This window comes from Lepus europaeus, chromosome 3 (genome assembly GCF_033115175.1).
Source record: "Lepus europaeus isolate LE1 chromosome 3, mLepTim1.pri, whole genome shotgun sequence".
NCBI lineage: Eukaryota > Metazoa > Chordata > Mammalia > Lagomorpha > Leporidae > Lepus > Lepus europaeus.
In genome coordinates, this window is record NC_084829.1 from 25,635,976 (window position 1) to 25,658,935 (window position 22,960).

Genomic DNA, 22,960 nt, shown 5'->3' on the forward strand with positions numbered 1-22,960 from the left:
CCACCACACCCGTGTGGAAGTTCCTGGTTCTTGGCTTTGGCCTGGCCCAGTCCTGGCCATTGTTGTCCTCTGGGGAGTGAACCAGCTAATGGAAGATTTCTCTCTCTCTCTCTCTAACTCTTTACTCTCAATTTTTTTTTTTAAAGTCAAATTCAATGGAAATCTAAACATTTAACGCAGTGACCCACAACAATTTGTGTCCCTAGAGTATCTTGTATCCTGAATCTTGGTGCAAGAACAGGGGTTGGAAGATGATAGAAAAAAATAAAATAAAAAACAAACAAACAAAAATTCCTTAACATAAACTGACCCTTCAGGCTAAAATTTGTAGCTTTCACTATAGTTGTTCTGATAGAAGCTTTCACTGGCGGTACAAAGAGCCCAGAGAAAATATTTTTTCCATTCATGCACTGGTGAGAAGGCTGACAAGTAAATATAGGATACATACAAAGCTCTACTGTAACTCTCTTTATAAGTGGGTTCCTGTAAAATTCTGGGTTCATGGCAGGGGCATAGGACGAGCTGGTGCAAAGAAGGAAGTAATGGCTCAATAAGTGACAATGACAAATAGAGGCATACAAAATGACTACAGAGCGAAATCAGAAGTTTTGGGGGGAAAATTAAGTTGAAAATCAAAGCTGAACTTGGTTATCCACAATAGGAATAAGAAATAAGAAGACTCTCATCGAGCATTTTGTTATTGTTTCCGTTTATTTTATTGGCTCAGCTGAGAAGACATTAACTCTTACCCTATCTGAGAGGTACCATCTGGCTTCTGACAGTGATGAATTTTATAATCATCTATAATTTTACTTTATGAGACTCTGCACATTAAAAGTGAAGAGCAGTGGATCTTACTGTGCTTTAGTCAAACCTACAGCAACTTCACTAATAGTTCCCAGGGTTATAAACTGAGAGAACTGTCCAAATCATTTAAATCCACCAGCTTTATAAAATCTAAGACTAAATACACAGATCAAAAATCAGTTCTTTGAAATGGAAAAAAAAATTTTCTAAACTGCCATCTATTTTTCTACCAATGGTGGGTGAGCACTGACCACACGCCAGACACCATGTGGACTGGTTTTCATCAGTTGTGTCTACTTTCTCATGATAAACCTCGGTTTAAGTTTAAGTTAAATCCTTCATCTGAAAAATCCCAGCCCAAGTCAACAGCACGTGCCAAGTCGTTGTCTTTCCCCTCCTGGTGGAAGGATGGCCAGATCTGTTCTCTGAGATTCATTTAGTTAAGCTGAGAAATCTTTAGCTTCAATCTCAAACTTAGGAGATACACAGAATTTCAACATTTACCCCTATGAGTCTTCAGACATCCACAGGGTAGAGGAACCATTACTGTCTGGAATCACAGTAATTACTGGGTACTTAGCTCCAATCACTTATAATTGGCAATGTGTGTTCTCTTTTAAGGCTAGCACAATCTTCACAAAATGCCACTGTTTGCTTTTCTCCAGAGTGGTGCACCCAACTCAGCACCGGCCACAGTGTGGTGAGCAGCTCCAAACCAGCGGTGCCTCCTCCTGGCTAACAGAGGTGAGGGGAAGGATGTTGCATGTGGCATCCCCCTTTGGGGACTCATAATTCTTCTCAAATATGAGAGATCTTCAAGAAGCTTATGGAAGATGCCTTCTTGAAAAAAAAAACTATGCATGGATTTCAAAATTTCTTTTTGCACCAAAATAAACTTTTAAAAAATAATCCATTTATTAGAGAGAGAGAGTGTGGCTCACTCTCACAATGTTTTCAACAGCCAGGGCTGGGTCAGGTTGAAGCTGGAAGCCAGGGACTCAGTCAAGGTCTCCCATGCGTGGGACAGGGATGCAAGTATTTGAAACATCGTCTGCTGCTTCCCAGAGTGTGTATTAGCAGGAAGCTGGAGTCAGGAGCTGAAGTGAGACACTGAACCCAGGAATTCCAGTGTGGGTTGTAGGCACCTTCGCTGGCAGGCTAAACACCTGCTCCCTAAATATCTTTTCAATTTCCACTAGCTTGCTTTTTTTTTAAACTGATGCATAGTTTTTTTTCATAATATACTTTTTATTTTTCTTTTTAATTAATTAATTTATTTGAGAGCCGGAGTTACAAAGAGAGAGAGAAGGAGAGGCAGAGAGAGAGAGAGAGAGAGAGAGAGAGAGGTCCTCCATCCACTGCCTACTCCCCAACTGGCTGCGATCCGAAGCCAGGAGCCAAGAGCTTCCTCCGGGTCCCCCATGCAGGAGCAGGGGCCCAAGAACTCAGGCCATCCTCCACTGCTCATCAGGCCACATCAGAGAGCTAGATAGGAAGTAGAGCAGCCAGGACCCGAACCGGTGCCCACATGGGATGCCGGCACTGCAAGCAGCGGCTTTACCCACTACGTCACAATGCTAGCCCCTCCACTAACTTTTAAAAGACTCCTCATAGGAACTTAGGTACTAAAGAAATCTGTTTTAAATTTTTAAAAATTATTTTAATTTGAAAGGCAGAGAGACAAAGACAGAGACAGAGAGAGAACCTCTATCCACTAATTTACTCCCCAAATGCCCACAAGAGCCAGGGTTAAGCCAGGCCTAAGCTAGGAGCCCAGAACTCCCAATGAGTCTCCCATATGGGTGGCAGGAACCTAGCTACTTGAGTCATGATCTGCTGCCTCCGAGGGTGGGCACTGGCAGGCAGTTGGTTCAAAAGCAGAGGCAGGACTCAAATCCTGATACAGGATGCAAGCAACCCAAGCAGCAGTCTTTTCTGTAATCCAAAATGTGTTTATTGGGAAGATTTCCCAGGCATCTTGACTCAGGGTGCTCTTAGTGCTGCTTCCTTCTGAAGGGACATCCTTCTGAAAGCCTGGCTTTTCCTCCCCTGGGTTGGCGGATGACAGTGGAGCAGCCACCACACAAACCTATCATTTGTGCATGGCTGAAAGCCATGGTGGTTTGAGAGCATCCTGGGCACCTCAAATCCACGAAATAGGAATTGGGGCTCTGCACCAGGTGCTTCTTCTTGTGTTCCCTCTTCTCTTCCCAAGAGGGACGGAGGAGATCCTTTTCGAGAGGCACATTCGTGTGAGTAGGTCGTCACCTCCGGGAAGCCCAAGCAGCATTTTAACCACTCTGCCAAATGCCTACCACTAAGGAAACCTGCGTTAACTCTGCCTTGACAAGAATGGAGGAGGCCCCTACGTGGGAGAAGACAACGCGCTTGACTAAATCTACTCATTGAAATGTTAACCTCGCCCAAAAATGCCTTCACAGAAACACCCCGGACAATATTCGACCAAAGACACCTTGTGGCCCAGTCAAAAAATTTTTAAAAGATTTATTTATTTGAAAGACAGAAAGAGAGAGAGAGAGAGAGAGAGAGAGAGAGAGAGATCTTTCACCTGCTGGGTCATTCCCCAAATGCCCACAACAATCAAGGTCTGGGCCAGGCTGAAGCCAAGGGCCAGGAATTCCATCCTGGTTTACTATATGGATGGCAGGGCCCCAACCATTTGGGCCACCACCTGCCGCCTTCTCAGATGCATTAGTAGGAAGCTGGATTGGAAGTGGAGCAGCAGGGACTCCAACTAGCACTCCAGTATGGGATTCCAGAGTCACCACAGCACCAACCCTGGCCCAGTCAAGTTGACACATAGAACAAACTGTCAAAGCAGGAGACAGGGAAAGAGCAGTAACCATAACAAATAACTACGTCATGTAGCATGTTAGGTGTCAAAAGCCATGGAGAGGGGGTGATGCTGTGGCACAGCAGGTTAAGTCTCTGCCTGCAGTGCCGGCATCCCATATGGGCGCCAGTTCTGGTCCCGGCTGCTCTTCTTCTGATCCAGCTCTCTGCTACAGCCTGGGAAAGCAGTGGAAGACGGCCCAATTGCTTGGGCTCCTGCACCTGCATGAGAGACCCTGAAGAAGCTCCTGGCTCCTGGCTTTGGATCTGTTCAACTCCAGCTGTTGCAGCCATTTGGGAAATGAACCAGTGGATGGAAGACCTTTCTGTCTGTCTGTAACTCTGCCTCTCAAACAAATAAATAAACTCTTTTTTTTTGGTTTGCAGAAATTTATTGATATTTTGGAGATATTTACTCTTCTATCCCATGAGCATCCAATCAGCTGCCTTTCAAGAAGTGGCATATCACTGTGTCACAGAATCCCTTCATCTCTCCATGGTATAGCACACAAGTTTCAGGATCTGCTTCAAGATGAAAAATAAGTTTATCCTACTCAATTTTAAATAAAATCTTAAAAAAAAGCCTTGGGGGAAATCTACAGCTGCATGAGGGTGGCTGGAAACAGAAATGGATTCAATTTCAAACAGGTCTCACTGAGGAAGCGACATAGCTGGATGTGACGTTAGCCATGTGGACATCTGGGTAAGAGATTTCTGACAGAAGAAATAGCTCCTGCAAAGATCCCAAGGTTGGAATGGGTGTCCAGGGTTCATGGCACAGCAAACAGATGGTAGACCTGCAATGCAGAGAGTGAGGGGAAGTGGTGGGGCTGGAGGCTGTGTGGGAAATGGGAGGGTGGGGGCACAGATCGCTAGGCTGCTGACAGGACCTTGGCCTTTAGCCTCAACAAAATGGAGATCACCATGGTTCTGAGCAGAGAAATGCACGATGTGTCTTTTCTAAGGATAACCCTGGCTGCTGCACTCAGAGGAGGCTGTTGGGGCATCAGGGCAGAGGCGAGGAGATTCTTTTTGAGACGACTGCAATAATTCAGAGAGGATAGATGGAGGTAGCTGGCGCCAGAGTGACTTCAGTGGGGACTGCAGCAAGAGGTGGACCGCAGATCGGTTGTGAACGTAAGAGTAAATGAGGAATTGGGAACGATGCCTGCATTTTTGACCTGGGTGACCAGAAGGCTGGAGTCACTTTACCATCCACTGAGAAAGGGACATGGCAGAGGGGCAGCTTGAGCAGAAAGAGCCGGAGTTCAGATTTAGACATATTATGTAGATGCTCCTCGACCAGGCTTTCCCAGGACACAGCCCTCGCTGATATCACCTGCAGTGCAGCTCTCTTGTCCTTAAAGTCCCCCTCCTCCAGTTCAGCCCCTTTCCTGTCTCCCCTCTTCAGTTTGTCTTTGCTGGCCAGCGTCTTCTCACAGCAGCTCAGTACTCCACATCAACGTGCTCTATGTCCCCGTGCTCAGTACAATCCAGTTCCAATTTAGTCCAATGCAATGCATAAAAATGCAATCGGTCCCTGTGTTCCGTAGGACTCAGTTCCGATCCGGATCATCACAAAGTGGAAGCAGCAACGCTCTGTTCTCATATGCACCGCCGGTGCTTTAGGCCCAGCCTCAGCCAGTGGTAAGCTCTGTGCTGTTTTGCTCCAGCCATGGTTTGGGCAGAGTCGTGCACTCTGGCCAGCAGCAATGGTTTGTGAGCTGGCTATCTCGGATTATGGCTACCATCTGTGGTTGGCAATACAATTATTTTTGCTCATTTCCCAGGTCAATGACTCATTAGATCCTGAAACTAGCTGACCCATAAAGACAGCAAGCTTTTGGACTTGGCTTCATCTGAACCGGATTTTGATTCACTGAGGTAATGGACAGCGGCATGCTATTGAAGACAATTGGCTTGGTTAGACTCAATCCCGTTGTACAAGTGGATACTGGTGGCAGTCTGGTTCCCATTTTAATCCTAAACACAGTAAGGCGAACAACGGACAAATGAATAAACGCACACACCACTGTGGAAGGGAAACCTGAAAATGAAGCCCCTGGGAAACTGGATGCAGCCTGCATAGCGGAAATCTCAAGACGGAAGTGGCTTCTCTTGTTTCCATACACACATTTTTCATTCATAAGAAACGAAACGATCTGATAATGTCTTCTATGTTGTCTGCCTCTGTTTTTCTTTATAATCTTCTTTTCTGCCTGCTGCCCACTGATGCTGACCTTATCATACGTTGTTGTTCCTTTTTTTCCCCCATTAAAATATTTATTAGGCACCTTTTATGCCAGATTTCACTGTGAGAACTTGGAATATATTAGTGAGAACAGAAAAGACCTCCCCCAAGGGTTTATAAGCCATCAACAAACAGACTAGAAACAACAGGCATATGAAATATCCTAGCATGAAGAACAAAGTGGCCAGAGAGGCCGGGGGAGTTTTTCTTCATGTAAAAGGGTGTGGGCGAGAGTATCTGCCAGGCACGGTATTTGATGGCTGCCTGGTTGATGCTGTTGGACCTGGCCAGGCTGTCATGCGCAGCAGCGGATCACACCGGAATACGGATCACGGGTGAAGGGCAAGCAGGAAACAGAAGTAGGGAGAAGCTGCCTTCCCTCCTCTGGCTCACGTGACTTCAGTTACTCAGGGGCCAACCATCACTCTCAGTTCCAGCTGTTCTTGGCCTTGGCACCTGGTGGATAATAAGCTGGCAGCTACTTAGCATCGCACGAAACCCACAAGGACCCACTTGACCCATTTGGTGTGGCCCTCTCTTGGCTTTTCTCTTTTGGGTCTTTTTTTCAGCTCTGACCCCTTCTCCCTTTCCACTCTACAGAGTTGGCTTTATGAGGTATACTCAGCTTCTGGACTTTTTTTTTTTTTTGTGACACCAGATTACAAAATTGAAGTACCAACCCATGCACCCTACTGCTGGCTAGCATCACAAGGAAGGAGGAAAAATATGTAACTACTTCCCATCACTGGTTTTAGAAGACTTCTCTGAACTTGTAAGATGGACCTCTCCAGCGTTACACATTACTGCTGTGATAAAAAAAAAAAAATCCAATTCCTGTGAAGGAAAAGGGCCAATGGAGTCAAACCTCGGCCTTCCCTCTGGCACAGTAAATGCTGCTTCTTCCAGAATAAACACAGGAACAGGCTGTGACCAAACGCAACCGGGCTGAGCAGCCACTGGGACCGACATGATCCTCACCATCAGGAAATCCACAAAAAAAGTACCTGCAGGTGTCCCTTGGGGTGAGGTCATCTGAAGACCATTTTGGCAGTGGGGGCAGGGAGAGAAAGGCAGTGAACATTTATTGCTTGCCTACTATAAAGCATGCACTGAACTTTGGAGTCTACATATTATTTAAATATCGCAAAACCTGGAAAGGTTGGCAAGATCGGCACTATTACCCCTGTTTTATGAACGAAGGAACAAGGCTGAGACATATTTAGTAGCTTGCCCAAGACCATCTGGCTAGAACCTGGACTTGAACTTAGATAAGCCTGGTTCCCAAAGCTTACATTCTTAGGATCTGAAAAACAGCTCTGACTTTGGAGTAGGCCACTTCTGGTCCTACCTTCACTTTCACAATGGTCTGAGCCCCAGCATCTTCCTAAGAAGTCAGCAACATTCATTCAAAAGGCTCTGGTGATGACTACATAAGAAAAAGTGTGTACCCTGGTTGACACATAGTGGAGGTCTGAGCTGCCATCATGACTGCCAATGTTCAAGCAATTTTACTGACCTCAGATACCGACGAAAAGGCATGCCATTGACAACTGGACAAAACGGGGTGATTTTCGGTTAAACACCATTGTTGATAAAAGAATGAAGAACATACTGCCTGTGAGATGCAGTCAGAAGGACCTCCATGCTCCTGGAATATACTAGATAAGGTGGACCCAGAAGCGGTGACATTGAGAAGGCTAGAAGGGGGTTTTCAAGCTTCTCTGGAAATACCCAGTGTGGCTGGGAGTGTAGCATGGTGTGCACTTAGCCGGGAAACAGATGTGTGGGCAGAAGGGCTGTGCTTAGGACTGGCACTCAGCTGAGGGGCAGCAGGGCAGTGGACCAGTTGTTCAGACTCTGGAGTGGCTGGTAAATGGCCACCTGTCAGGCCCTTTGGGCATCTCCTGCTGCTCTGGCTGCCTCAGTCTCTCTTCCAGATTCCCTAAAGGTCCCCACAGTCCAGCAACCAAAGGCTAACGCCTGGCCTAACAGGAGGTCTCCAGGACCCAGTTCCGGTGCTGTGATGCTGTTTGTTCTGACTGGACCCATGGGGAATCCTGAGGCTACAGCATAAAACTCATAGGTAGCCCTCTGCAGAGTCCTGTCTCTGTGGCAGGAGCATCCAACTCTGTTACAACTGGCCAAACTTTTTGTAAACTCCCAAGTATTCTACAATTCTTTTTATTCAAGATTTCTTTTATTTGAAAGACAGAGTTACACAGAGAGATAGAGCGAGAGCGAGAGAGAGAGAGAGAGAGGTCTTCTATCTGTGCTGGTTCACTCCCTAGATGACCGCAATGGCCAGAGCTGAGCTGATCTGAAGCCAGGAGCCAGGAGCTTCTTCCAGGTCTCCCACGTGGATGCAGGGGCCCAAGGACTTGGGCCATCTTCTACTGCTTTCCCAGGACATAGCAGAGAGCTGGATCAGAAGTGGAGCAGCCGAGACCCAAACTTGCATCCATATGGGATGCTGGCACTGCAGCTGGGGCTGTAATCCACTGTGCCACAGCACCAGCCTCTAATCCTTTCTTTCCTAGCCTCAAAGAAATTTACAGATAATATACACTAGAGACATATAAATTTTTAAAAAATAATATGTTGCCTAACTGTGAAATAAAGAAAAGGGGCTGGCATTGTGGCACAGCGGGTTACGCTGCAGGTTGAGACATAAGCATCTCATATCAGAGTGCTGATTTGAGTCCTGGCTGCTCTACTTTTGATCCAGTTCCCTATTAATGTGCCTGGAAATGCAGCAGATGATGATCCAAGTACTTGGGCCTCTGTCATCCATGTGGGAGACCTTGATGGAGGTTGGAGCTCCTGGCTTCAGCTTGGCCCAGCCCTGACTGCTGTGGCTATTTGGGGAATGAGCTAATAGATTGAAGATCTCTCTGTTTGTCTCTTTCTGTCATTCTGCCTTCCAAATAAATAAAATCTTTCAAAAAATAGGTGAAATAAAAAAGAAAGCAATTTCAGTGCAAAAATGCTTGGCCACGATTACACAAGGAAGAGATGAAGGGGTCTCGCTTGCAACTACACATAAACTCATGGGAAATGAGACAGCCCAGGTGTGGCTGATACCAGGTGAGTGTGCAATCAACTCCAATGCAAGAGCCTCTGGCAGATATTTGGAGGCAGAATTTTCTGATATGGCAAACACAGGATAAAATTCAGATCAAAAACAAAGCATCGTCTTACCTTAATTTGCTCTATAGTTGCAATCCACAGCAACTTAGGGTATATTAAAACAGTACAAAATTACTATGCATATGCATACGGAATATGGAATGGGATTAGGTTCTAAGCTCAGATGATTAAAAATAGATTTTTCCACCTACATTCAAATCTGGTAAGCCACTGAAATTCAAGCAGGATGAGGGATAACGTACTGGGGGCGTGTTCCTGGATTTCTGATATTTGTCGTCACCGCCCACCGAATGACAGGAGCATCTTCCCACACCTTACAACCAAAAAAGACCCTTGCAAGCTTCAAAAATGCCCTTTGGGGATGGTAACACCCCTCTGGAACACCCCAGATACGGCTAAATAGATGGCGGCAACAGACACAAGCTCCATGAGCACAAGTCTGTTTTGCTCACGACTATTTTCCCAGCCCAGAATCTGGCAAACAGTAGAATCTCAACCAACTTTGGTAAGTGAGGAACCCTAGCCGGTCAAGGGCAAGGCAAGAAATTTCAAGGAGTTAATTCCAGCACTCAAGCCAAGACATCTGCAGAAGGTTTTAAATTGAACCCTCTCGGCAATGGCAGGGGATGCTGGGTAATGCCAGACCTGGGACATTCAGCCATTCGGTGCCCACACAGACACCGTGGTAGACTCTCTGGACACCAGGAGACAGCACTGAGCAGTATCACAGTGCTGCTGATTTTCCTTAAATGCAATTTCTCTTGTGGCTCACTGTAGCCATCCATTTTATGAACTCTGGAATGAGCAACAGCTCTAGACTCTGGTGGCGATGCTTTGCTGTATTCACCTGAGTGGGCCACAGGTACACGTGTGTCAATGGCTGGTGATAGAAGGTTCTGCAGAGCTACAGTGGAGCATAAGGGGGAAGCCCACTGGGGTTCCCACACAGCATGGGCATCAGTCACTCTTGGAGTTTAGTTATTTATTTAGTTATTTAGTTATTTATTTAGTTATTTATTTATTTATTTTTAAAGATTTATTTATTCATTGGAAAGACACAGCAGAAGAAGAAAAAGAAGAAGAAGAAGAGAGAGAGAGACAGAGAGAGAGAGAGAGAGAGGTCTTACATCTGCTGGTTCACTCCTCAGATGGCCTCAATGCTCAATGGCCAGGACTGGGCCAGGCAGAAGCCCGAACCCAGGAGCTTCTTCTGGGTCTCCCATGTGGGTGGCAGGAGCCCAAGGACTTGGTCCATCTTCCACTGCTTTTCCCAGGCCATTGGCTAGGAGCTGGATCAGAAGTGGAGCAGCCAGGACATGAATCAGCACCCACATGGGATGCAGTGGCTCAACTCGCTACACTCCAAAGCCAGTCTCTCTGCTCCTTATTAACTGAGAGAATAACATCCACTTCATGAAACACACTTGAGGCAAGAGGTGCCCTAGGGTCATAATCCTCTTTCTCCTTAAACTTTCAGAGGGTGTAACTCGAGGCCAGGTGTGCTAACGCAGAGTGCAAACTTCGATGACAACAGAACTAACAGATTGCTGTTATTGAATGAGCCAACAGGATGTGATAGACACTAAGGCATGCACTGATACAGAAGTCGATGCGAACTCTGCTAATGACTTTATAATTAAGTAGTAATTTTTCAGCAAAGGAAACTGAGGTAGAGAGAGAGTTAACACAATATCTCTGAGATTAATGTTGGCTTATAACATGATGTTTTTAAAAACAGTATAAAACTAATTGACCCAGAGCAGGCATTGAGCCTTGCAACTCACTGGGTACCTACCTGGGTTTGATTCCCAGCTCTGGCTCTTGATTCCAGCTCCCAGCTGATGTATAACCTGGGAGGCAGCAATGATGGCTCAAGTAACTGAGTTCCTACCACCTACATAGGAGACCTGGATTGAATTCTGGGCTCCTGGTTTCTGCTCTGGCCTAGCACCAGCCACTGTGGGCATTTAGAGAGTGGACCAGCGGGTGGGGTACCTCCTTATCTGAAATAAATCAGTCAAATTTTAGAAACCCATTGAACAATTATTATGAATCACCATGCTAACTACAGCTACTATGTCCCCAGCACTGAGCTACTCATATATGAATGAACTGTTCACACTAACAGTTAAGTGCAGCTGCCCCACTGGAGTAGGGGGGGACACTGGTGACTGTGGGTGATGACCACAATCCAGAGGGGTGATGTCTGCCTGTTCTTTAAGGTTGAGAAGAAATCTGAAGGGAAAGGCATTCTAGGCTGAGAGAACAATGTACAAAAATACAAGAAAACTCACAAAGTCACGGTGTGCTCAGGAAACAACACACCTTACAGAACGATGCAGAATGAGAATCTTGGGGGATGCCTGGTGGGCTAAGGCTGCTGAGCCAGACAGGGGTCTGCTCTTGGAGAGCTCCAGGTACAACACTGAAGGATGTGGATTTTAATAAGGAGCCTTATGAGGATTGAAAAAAATGTTTATTCTTACCTAGCTGAAAGGCATAGTGTCAGAGAGAAAAAGAAAGAGACAAAGATATCTTCTGTCTGTTGGTTCACTCCCCAAATTCCCTAAACAGCCAGGTGGGCCAGGCTGAAGCCAGTAGCCTGGAACTCCATCTGGGTCTCCCCTGTGGATGGCAGAGGACCAAGTATCTGGGTCATCACCTGCTGCTTCCCAGAGTGCATTAGCAGGGAGCTGGATCAAAAGTGGAGTAGCCAGGATTCCAGCTGGCAAATCCATATGGGATGTGGGCTTCCCAGGAGACAGCTTAACGTGCTGTGCCACAGTGCCCTCTTCTCTGTCCCCATGCACCACCACCTCCCTTCATGGGGATTTTAAGCAGGGCAGCACTCTAACCATAAGTCCAGAAAAGCCAATCTGGCATGGAAGAGAGATTCAGAGCAAGGGGGTGGGAGTGGCAGGCAGGGGTTCCCACAGACGCAGGAGGGATTCTGCCTCTCTCCTGTCGGATCCTGTCTTAGTTCCAGCACAGGCACCAAGTAGGCACAGTGAACTCAGGCGTTAACTGCTGAGTTGACGAATGGGGTGAGGATGACAAGCGACCCCAGAGCAGATGGGAGGAGGATTCCAAGGTTCCTTGTTGTTCATGAAGTCAAGGACAACGGCTGGGCCCATGAGCAGAAGGCAGAGGGGCGCACCCTGCACAGAGGCTCAATTCGGACACCAGAGGCCACCGTGAGATTAGGATGTGCGAGGACTTCCAGGTATCTGGAGTGTCCACTGCACATGGAAGGAGGCCTCATGCCCATCACACTGGGATCCTGACCGGGGAATGAGTTCAGCTGGCCTCTGGGTTACCGTCATGGAGAAAACATTTTAAAATCCCATCACAGTCCTTAGAATACCAGCGGCTGAGTAATATTTTATAAAGGGAAATCTGGCTCATGGTTCTGAAGGCTGAGGAATCCAAGGGCTTGGTGGCAGTTTCTGGCGACAGCTTTCCTACTGTCAGGACATGGTGAAAAACAGAGGGCAAGCAGGCATGGGCCCAAGTGGTACGTGTAAAGGGCGGGGCTCCCTGGTGCCATCCCACCCTCCCAGGAAGAAACCCCGCCCCTCAGGAAGGCAATGCTCTCTTTCAACAATTTAATCATTTATTCTTAAAGACCCCACCTCCCAACTCGGACACAACAGCAACCAAACTTCAACATGAAGTTCAGAGAGGGTAAACCATAGCATATCCCTAGATTTTTTTTTTAAAGATTTATTTTATTTGAAAGACAGAGTTACATAGAGAGGTAGAGCCAGAGAGAGAGAGAGAGAGAGAGAGAGAGAGAGAGGTTTCCATATGCTGGTTCACTCCCTGGATGACCGCAACAGCCAGAGCTGAGTTGATCTGAAGCCACGAGCTAGAAGCTTCTTCCGGGTCTCCCATGTGAGTGCAGAGGCCCAAGGACTTGGGCCATCTTTCCCAGGACAAAGCAGAGAGCTGGATCGGTGTGGAGTAGCTAGGACTTGAACCAGTGCCCATATGGGGTATAGGCCAGGGCTTTAACCTGCTGTGCCACTGTGCCAGCCCCCAGATCCCTAGCTTTTAGCGACTAGTGCGATATATTTCCAGGCTGATTTGTAAGAAACATTCCAGGCCTTTTGGTGATACCCTGGTCATGCTTAAATATTGAAAATTTATTTAGGTCTTGCCTCAGAAAAAAATTTAAATTGGGCTTAAATGATCAACAAAAACAAGCTCCTGTCAGTTTATTTCTCATTATTCTGTAGGATTTTCCTATTGTATTGGTTTTTGGAACATGTTTGTGTATTAACGTAGGATAGTGTTAAAGGAGCGTACTTCAAGAAGTTTGTGGGAAAAAAAGGAATGAAAAGAAAAGTTAATTGTGGTGCAAAATACTTGTAGTTGAGGGCTGCTCCCCTAAAAGGTTCCCATCAGTTTCTGCTTCCTGAAGGGAAAGAACATCTGAAACAAGGAGAAGGAGGTCAGCCTGGGAAGATCTGTCTGGTGTTGAGTCTCCTTTTAAAACGCAGTCTTTTTAGCAACATGTGACCTTATGAGAGAGACAGACAGACAGAGCTAGTGCTTATCTCTGAGTCATTCCTCAAATGCCCATACCAGCTAAGTTGAAGCTGGGAGAGGGAACTCAATTCAGGTCTTGCCTGTGGGTAGCAGCGACCTAAGTTCTGGAGCCATCACCTGTTGCCTCCCAGAGTCTACATTACAGGAAGGTGAAGTTGAGAATGGACCCAGGATTCAAACTCAGGCACTCTGATTTGGTTTGCAGGTGTCTCAAGTGGGGTCTTGACAACTAAGCCACCCCAGTGTGACCTTATTAACAATGACTCCTTTAGTTATCAACTATCACTTCAAGGAAATCAGTCCAGTGCAAACAAAGGGGCTGAGAAGCAAGGAAGATAAGTGGGTGGGAGGTGGGAGCTCCCAAAATTGGAAAAGGTGCTGTTCATGGGATAAAGTCCAAAGTCACCACTCCTACCATTCCCCAGGGCTGGCTCTGGACCTGACTCTCGGAACCAGCTCTCTTGCTATCTTGGGCTGGGGCGTGCCTCCTTATCACGCCTGGCTAGGGAGAGTTGGGTGGCACCAGTAACCAGAGGCTTGTGCCCTGGGCTGGAAAACACCCAGCTCATCACTGCAGGTCTCTGGCGAGTCCTGTAGCAGAACATCTGTGGGCTCTGATTTCTCCATCTGTACATGGAGTGTGCTCCAGTGTGATGTTGTGAAAATTAACTAGCAGGTGACAAAAATAGTTGGAGACCCTTGAATTGAATGGTCCCCAATAACTGTTTACACAAAACGCCAGCAACGCATACATTATGCTATGTATATTGGGACTGAAAACAGAAGCCCTCAGGACTGGGACTTGGTTGGTTGTACTATTTCTATTTACCATTCTGCTATCTCAAGTGCTCTCACGCCAAGTAGAGAAATCAGACAGTAGTGCTTGAGCCTTGCATTTCAGAGAATGTTCATGTTATACCAATAATTAATGATTTTCAGACAGTGAAAGAAAGCCATCTTTGGTTAAGGACAGTTTGTGGCCAGAGAACAAGGGGACACGGATCCCAAGACAATGGCACAATCCTTCCACCTGTCACAGAAACAGGCTCCAGGTGTTCATAGGCAGCTGCTGAACTCTCCCCAAACAATTTTCTCTAATGGATTTCCTTCCCTGAGACAAACCTGCCACAGCCAGCTTTCCTGGCCAGCTTCTATGTACTGCCTGCGTGAACTCGCTTCCACATCAGTGTGGCCCCACACTCGACCAAAACAGCACGTGGGCTCCACCCCTTTGGCGTTCCACTTGATTTTTCAATTTGCTAATCACCCAGGAAACGTGTTAGAGATGAAAAGTTGAGGTGTTTACACACTGGCAATGAAATATGAGCTTTATCCTGCCAGTTGAAATGAGCCTGCCAGGTGTATTTTTTGGTGAGATTAAAATTGTGAGCCGTATTACATTACCCCTGGCCATGCCACCAGATGCACAGCGGGTGTCTCACAAAGAGGCACCCCTGTGTCATCTGAGCCAGGCTGCGGCTTCCCACAATTCATTACATGGAGCTAGCGACAAGGCCTTGCCTAAGAGAGGCCCCACCTAGACGTCAAACACAGAAGCAGGAATAGTAGCAACGCTTTTCTTCCTTTCCCTGCCCACCAACATCCCTGCTATGTGGAAGAGCGCTGGAAAGAAAATGAATGGAGTTCACCGTCTGTTGTTGGTCTGTGAAAACGGCTCTCACCTCAGGCTAGTAGACAGACTGAGGATTCAAGCTTGGGAATCTATCTGTGTCTCCACGATGCTCTCGGAGACACCCTCTGCCCCACACAGTCTTGTACAGCTCCCAGAAGAGTGACCAGAAGACAGAAAGAAAACACCCAAGAGAGAAACTGTGGGGCTGTTCTAGGGCCAGGTCCTCTGGTTGTGTCAGGGCGTCCTTGTACATGGTTTACCTGCACGAGCCACTTTCTTATTACTGGACAATGAGCTGGTGTCTCAGGAAGTCACAGAGATTTTCCTAAGATTGTTCATAGAATTAGAAAGGAAACAACAGAGGGAAAAAAGAATTAAAGAAAAGTGCTGGGAGCTACATACCCTGAACTCTTGAGTACAGAACTCCACAGGTGCTCATTATCATTGTAAGATTATCTGTTCAACAACAAGACCCAACAGACACGATCTGATGAGCTTCATAAACAATAAATAAGTCTAACAAGTAAATTCCACAATGAGCCTGAGTCCTATGAAACAGTTTGCAACTTCAAAGGGAATGATAAATGGGACTAGTGCTGGCCACCTGAGCAGGCCTGAATGTGCTAATGACAACAGGTGCCAGAGAGAGAGAAAGAGAACATAAAGCGTTACCACTGCAGAGGAACATGTGGTGATGGAGATTATGACAGCCGAAACACCTCGCCCCAATGATGGCTGTGTGACCTAGGTAATGATGCTGGAACAGAGCCCAACAAACCTACTGCTAGGGACTGAATTGTGTCCCATATCCCCAGATTCTTAGGTGAAGTTCTAACCCCACAAATCTCAGGATGTGACCGTATTTGGAAACAGGGATGTTACAGAAGTAATAAGTGAAGATGAGTATGGTGGGCCCTGATCCTCTGTGATTGGGGCCATCTTTGAATGTCTGTCCCCTTCCCAAACTCAGGCTGAAATGTAACTGCTATTGTAACCGGATTAAGGGGAGGGACCTACCTTTAAGACACAATCAGGTCATGAGTGGATAAAAGCCACTGCTGTGGGAGTGGGTTCCTTATAAATGGAGGTGTTTGGTGCCCTTTTGTCCCTCTGTTGCGCACATGCTGTCTCCTATCACGTTACGATGCAGTGAGAAGGCTCTTGCCAGATGCCAGCCCCTCAGTCTTTGATTTTCCAGCTTCCAGAATGGCGAGAAAGAAATGTCTGTTCATTGTAAATGGCTCTGTCTTTCTGACGCATTCTGCAAAAGCAGCATACAAGGCCTCAGACTACTGGTGTCCTGAGAAAGGGGACATCTGGACAGAGACACCTGCACATGGGAGCACCACAGGAACATGAAGCCAAGGGCACCAGGTTGCCAGAAATCCACCAGAAGCTAGGAGAGGGGTTGGGAACGGCGTCTTCCCTGAGCCCGCAGAGGTAGCAGGGCTCTGCCCACACCTTGATCTCACAATTCATTCCAGCCTCCAGAACTGGGCGACCACACATTTCTGTCATGTGAGCCACTTGGCAGCACAGGGTTACTGCAGCCCCAGGCAAGAGAAGGCCCCCCCCAAGCTCTGAAGCACAGGAAGACCAATGGAAGCAGGAAAAGACTGTGACGAGCAGGACACCACGAAGACAGAACACAGCATTTACCCAACATAAGGAGAATTTTGGACTAGACTTCTGGGTTCATGAGACTCCAGAGAAAGCCACTCAGTGCTGGGTGACTTCCCTCCATAGACCAGTCTATCTCACTAAAATAAATAAATGAATAAATAAAGACAAAGGCCAAGCTTCAAAGCCAGGAAGCCGGGGGCAGACATTTGACTTAGTGGTTAAGACGCTGCCTGGGATACCGGCATCCCTGGGTTTGAGTCGCAGCTCGCTTTCAGTTCCAGCTCCTGCGAACGCACACTGCAGGAGGCAGCAGGGGGTGGCTCAGGCACCTGGGTCCTTGCCACTTCCATGCGAGAACTAGACTGGGTTCTTGGCTCCTGGCTTTGGCCTTGTCCAGCTCTGATTCTTATAGGCATTTGGAGAGCAAACTAGAGGTTGAAAGATAGCGCGCCCTCTCTCTCTCTCTCTCTCTCGCTCTCGCTCTATCTCCTTTTCAAATAAATAAATACATACACTTTTAAAAAGCTAGGAAAGTTGGTGTTTGATGACGCAAGGATAAAATTTTTATTAGATTTTTCTCCATGGGCACTAGAGGAGAAAATCTCTGACAAAGCCAAAAAATGAAACAGAAAACAACTTGACCAGGGTCACTTTGCTCTTTGAAGTCCAGAGAAGAATATCTGAGACTGAAACAACTGGCCAATTAAAAATCCAAATAGGGATGGGAGTTGGTGCAGCGGCTGAGACACCACCTGGGCGCCCATATGAGAGTGCTTGGGTTTAGTCCTGGTTCTGCTCCCCCTTCCAGCTTCCTACTAATTGTACTCTGGGAGGTACAAGTAGTTGAGTTTCTGTCACCTATACGGGATACCACGGGTTGAGTTCCTGGCTACTGACTTTGGCCTGTCCTAGCCACAGGTGCTATGGGCATCTGGTGAGTAAAAGAACAAATGGGAGATCTCTGTCTGCCTCTCTCTTTTTGCCGCTTGAGAGCAAGAAGAAGGAGATCATAAAAATACAAAGAGTGGATCACAAGACTCATATTTGGGGCAGGTGTTTTGCAACTCTGCCTTTCAAATAAAAAAAGTAAGACATAAGGACATCCTGAGAAACAAATGGATTATAGCAATAAGCAGGGATTCATATTATAAAAAGAGTTGACAAATTAGCAGCTAAATCTTGTAACTATCAGGTATTAGTTAAATCCTCAAAAGGATCTCAGACAGTAACTACAAAACATGAATAGCATTAGAGAAGTGGAAGATTCTTCCTGTTTTCTAGAAGGCAACCAATGTTTGTTTAGTTAAAAGAAATAAATCAAAGCCAGGAAGATGGTTTTTCTAAAGCACATTGATGCTAAAATGTTAACATGTGACCACTGAAGGCTATCTTTTAGCCCAGCTCAAAAACAGATAAACAGTTTAACACCCACCAGAGAAACCACAGAATGGAAGACATATAGCCAAGAAATGACTAAAATCAAGATAAATTTATTGGGGCTTAAGGACAAACAATGTATCAAAATGTAAATATAAACAGCCTAAAGTTTTTTATTTAAAAAAAAATGACACTCTTGTTTATGGCATCAGTAATCTCCCTAGAGTGTCAAATTGTTAAATCAACAACAGGAGTTGCTGTGTACTTTCGTCTCATGTGGGATCTGTCCTTAATGTGTTGTCCAATGTGAAGTAATGCTATAACTAGTACTGAAACAGTATTTTTACACTTTGTGTTTCTGTGTGGGTGCAAACTGATGAAATCCTTACTTAGTATATACTGAATCGATCTTCTATATATAAAGATAATTGAAAATGAAAAAAAAACTTGGTTTTAAATTGGAAATTGCATAGAAAATTAATCAATTTTTAAAAAATATCATGTAGGATCTCTGTCCTTAATGTGCTGTACATTGTGATTTAATGCTATAACTAGTACTCCGATAGTATTTTTCACTTTGTGTTACTATGTGGAGGCAAACTGTTAAAATATTTACTTAATATATACTAAACTGATCTTCTGTATATAAAGAGAATTGAAAATGAATCTTGATGTGAATGGAAGGGGAGAGGGAGCAGGAAAGGGGAGGGTTGCGGGTGGGAGGGAAGTTGGGGGGGAAGCCATTGTAACCCATAAGCTGTACTTTGGAAATTTATATTCATTAAATAAAAGTTTTAAAAAAATGAGTAACTGACTACATTAAAACACAAAAATGCAACTATCTGTAGTTTTTAAAAGCAAGGTAATTAGTCATTTTGGTAGAGGACCATTTGTTAGGCACAATGGCCCAGCCATGAATCCTGCTTATCTTGCAAGACCAAGTTCAAGGGGCCCCTTCCCTGTGACCCCTGCTCCAATCCCTCCAACCTGGGACCCCGAGCAGCTCAGCACTAATTACAATGTACTACATTTGGGTTTATCTTTTGTTCTCATTAGACCTTGTGCTCCTGGAAGAAACCCATTGTGGGGTCTCCAACCATAGCTAATGAAATCATGGCTCATGATCTATTAATGAAAATGAACAACAGATGGACTAGGAGGTAAAGGCCACACATGTCCAACACCATTCCTTTGTGTGAGCAGAGACAGGAAAGTATACAGGTTCAGAGAACCCTGGTTGTTAATGGGATCAGGGGATTGAATTGGCTGTAGGGCGAGGACTCTGATGCTGGAACCATATACTATTGAGTGGGTCTTGAACATCATCCTGCACAGTCTGGAACTGATCACACAGGCAAAGGGATTCCAGATTAGTTTTGTTTTCTGCTTGTTTCTTTTGTAACAACAGCTAGGACCAGAGACTGGGGAACAGATTGGGGAGAGGGAGCTTTGGGGTAGAGTCAGATTATAAGAGGCCACATTATACCTACACCATGGCAGAGCAGGTTAAGCCTCCACCTGCAATGCTGACATCCCATATGGGCACCAGTTGGAGACCCAGCTGCTCCACTTCCAATCCAGCTCCCTGCTAATGGTCTGGGAAGGCAGAAGATGACCCAAGTGCTTCAGCCCCTACCACCTTTGTGGGAGACCTGGAGGAAGTTTCTGGCTCCTGGCTTTCGATCAGTCCAGCTCCAACCAACTGACCCAGCTCCAGCCACTATGGCCATCTGGGGAGTGAACCAGCAGATGGAAGATTTCTCTCTGTCTCTCCTCCTCTCTCTGGAACACTGCCTTTCAAATAAATAAAAACTAATTCTTAAAAAAAAAAAAGAGGTCACACTACAGCGTTTATTAACGAGCAGTGGAATTTTTCCTTAAATCCTTTATTTCACAGCTTTAAATAAAGCAAGATTGTCACATCGTTATATTAAAAAATAGAAAAACAAGTGAGCTTCTCTCTCTTCCTCTTCCTTCCCTTTCTTCTCTCTTCTCTTCCCTCCCTTCCCTTCTTCCTTCCATACTTCCTCCACCCCTCCTTCCCCTTTTCTTTTCCCCCTCCTTCCCTCCCTCCCTCCCTTCTTCCTTCCTTCCTTCCTTCCTTCCTTCCTTCCTCCTTCCCTCTCCTCCTTTTGGAATTAAGACAGATGGGATAGAGGAAAGGTTTCAGATCTCATAGATCAGGGCTCCACCAGGACTTGAGGATTGGTTGAGTGAGGGGGAAAGAACAAGCAGGAGTCGAGAAGACTTGGGGATTTCTGGTTCAGGCAACAGGGTGGCTGGGGTTCCATGAATTGGGAGAAAGAATCAAGAGGGAGCACAGTGTTTGACAGAGGTTTGTGCACACGTGGCTCCAGGTAAACTGCACTGGAGGCTCTTGTGACACATCAGGCTTAGGGTCTAAGAGCAAGAGCCTTCAGTGTGGAGATACACAGTTGGCACCATCGGCATAGGAGGCTCTGATTCCACATGATCAGGGAAAGCTCAGCTTGGATGAGGTCCTCCTCTGGCAACAACGACATCTTGAAGGAATATGTACACTTCAGGGGTGGAGGATGAAAAGGAAGAGAGAGACAAGAAATAAAATAGACAATTTAGGAAGAAGAGTTGCGTGACACAAAGAAGGGGACACTTGTAGGAAGGTGACAGCCAGTGGTAAGACTTCAAGGAGCTCAGATGGGAGCCGGACAAGCAGGAAGAAGGCAGGGCACCGGGAAGGTCTTTGTGCGCGATGACAAGGGAGGCAGAGGGATGACAGGAAACTGCCAAGTGTCGGTGAAGTGGGGACACGAAAGCAGGGCAAAGAGGGTTCTCATGAAGCCTGGCAGTGAGGGGGAGGATGGAGACAGCTCCAACAGAAGATGAAGTTCTCTATCTTTTTCTTTTAAGGCAAGAGAAGCCTGATTTGGTTTGTAGACTAAACAGGAGGAGCCAGTTGGGAGAGAAGGGAATAGCTGATTAGATAAGGTTTTAGAGGAGGTAGGAAGAGACCTCAGCACCCACACAAGTAAGGAGACTTATCATGCCTGAGATTACAGAAGAGATTCTGAGTAAGCAGCCAGGAGGGGCCCGTATGACTGCAACAGAGACAGCCGACCTCAGAGACTCCATGTTGCGGTCCCAAGCAACATTAAATGTATATATAGCAATAGTGAGGAAAGGCAAGAAGTCAAGTCAGGAACCGCTTAATTAATTTAAAACTCTGTTTAGGGCATACCTGAAAAAATAAAGACTGGAGGCAGAGTGGAAAATGACAATAATTAAGGAAAAATTAACAGACATGGGAAACAACCTAAATGACAGGATGACACTTTAAATCACAATTTCTCTCCAAGCAAAAAAATAGATCTTCCCTACAAATTTATCCCAAAAAGCCAAATGACAGAGATATTTAAGATTACCAGAATTAGAAAATTTTAGTTTTTTTTTTTTTAAGTTTATTTCCTTGGAAGGCCGAGTTACGGAGAGAGGGAGAGAGAGCGAGAGTGAGAGAGAGAGAGAGAGAGGTCTTCCATCTGCTGGTTCATTCCCAAAATGACTGTAAAGATTGGTGCCAGGCCAGGCAGAAGCCAGGAGCCAAGAGCCAGGAACTTCCTCCTGGTCTCCCACGTGGGTGCAGGGGCCCAAGCACTTGGCCAATTTTCCCAGGCCATTAGCAGGGCGCTGGATTGGAAGTGGAACATCTGGGACTCAAACTGGTGCCCACAGGAGATGCTGGAATCATAGGTGGCAGCTTCACCTGCTGTGCCACCATGCCAGCCCTGAAAATTTTACTTTTTAATTCTTTTTTGTTCTTACTGAGTGATACCAGATGAGCAAGAAACCTTTCTGTGTTTCATTTCTTCTCTTCTTGCAAATAAGGTTTCCATAACTAGTCCACAGGGCAAGGAGTAATTATGCTGGGGCCTTTAAATGACAGTTGTGTTGAGTATAAATCTCTTCTCCGCATCCCAAAAGTATGGGAGGAGGACCATCTTCCAGGCTTCCTGAGATTCTCTACTGCAAAAAGTGCTGGGGGTGGGGAAGGACCCAGTGTTGTGGTGCAGCAGGTTAAGCCACTTCCTCAGTGTCAGTTTCCCATATCGGCACGGGTTTGAGTTCCAGCTTCTCCACTTCCAATTCAGCTCCCTGCTAACGAACCTGGGAAAGCAGCAGAAGATGGTCCAAGTGCTTGGGCCCCTGCCACTCATTTGGGAGATCCAGATGGAATTCCTGTCCCTTGGTTTCATCCTGGCCCAGCTCTGGCCATGGTAGTCATTTGGGGAGTGAACCATTGGATGAAAGCTTGCATTCCCTCACTCTCTCACTCTGCTTTTCAAATAAGTAAATCTCTTTTTAAAAAAATGTAATTGGAGTTGACTTTCCAGGCATTATCTGTTCTCACAAATAGAGAAACAAGAGGAGGTTTACAGAGATGTTTTATCATTTCTTAAATGATCTTGGAAGAAAGTCTCAATCATCCTTAATATCTGAAGAATATCTGGTTTGGGCGGCTTATTCATTTTGTCTCTTGTTGAGCACTTACAATGAACAATGAATCTGGGCCACCATTCACTGCTCAGAAGTCCCAAATAATCATATTCTCTTCCATCGGCCCCTCCCTTGAAGTGATTACTCAGTACCAAGTCAACAGTTAGGCTGGTTGGGTACCAGAGACGCACATAAAGAACAATGTAGAGTAAGCAACTAAGTTGAGGGTAACCCAGCTGAAAATAAAG

General features: G+C 46.0%; 2 protein-coding genes across 3 annotated transcripts in view; both read right to left on the bottom strand.

Annotated features, from left to right (window-relative positions):
- Positions 1 to 22,960, bottom strand: part of CAP2 (cyclase associated actin cytoskeleton regulatory protein 2) — a 163,796-nt gene that overhangs the window by 64,083 nt on the left and 76,753 nt on the right. The gene's annotated exons all lie outside the window — the stretch shown is intronic.
- On the bottom strand, positions 2,802 to 3,065 carry LOC133756337 (small ribosomal subunit protein eS27-like; the record flags this gene model as incomplete). Its single annotated transcript, XM_062187069.1, has 1 exon — positions 2,802 to 3,065. A coding segment is annotated over one exon (264 nt), but the record flags the coding sequence as incomplete, so codon positions are not given.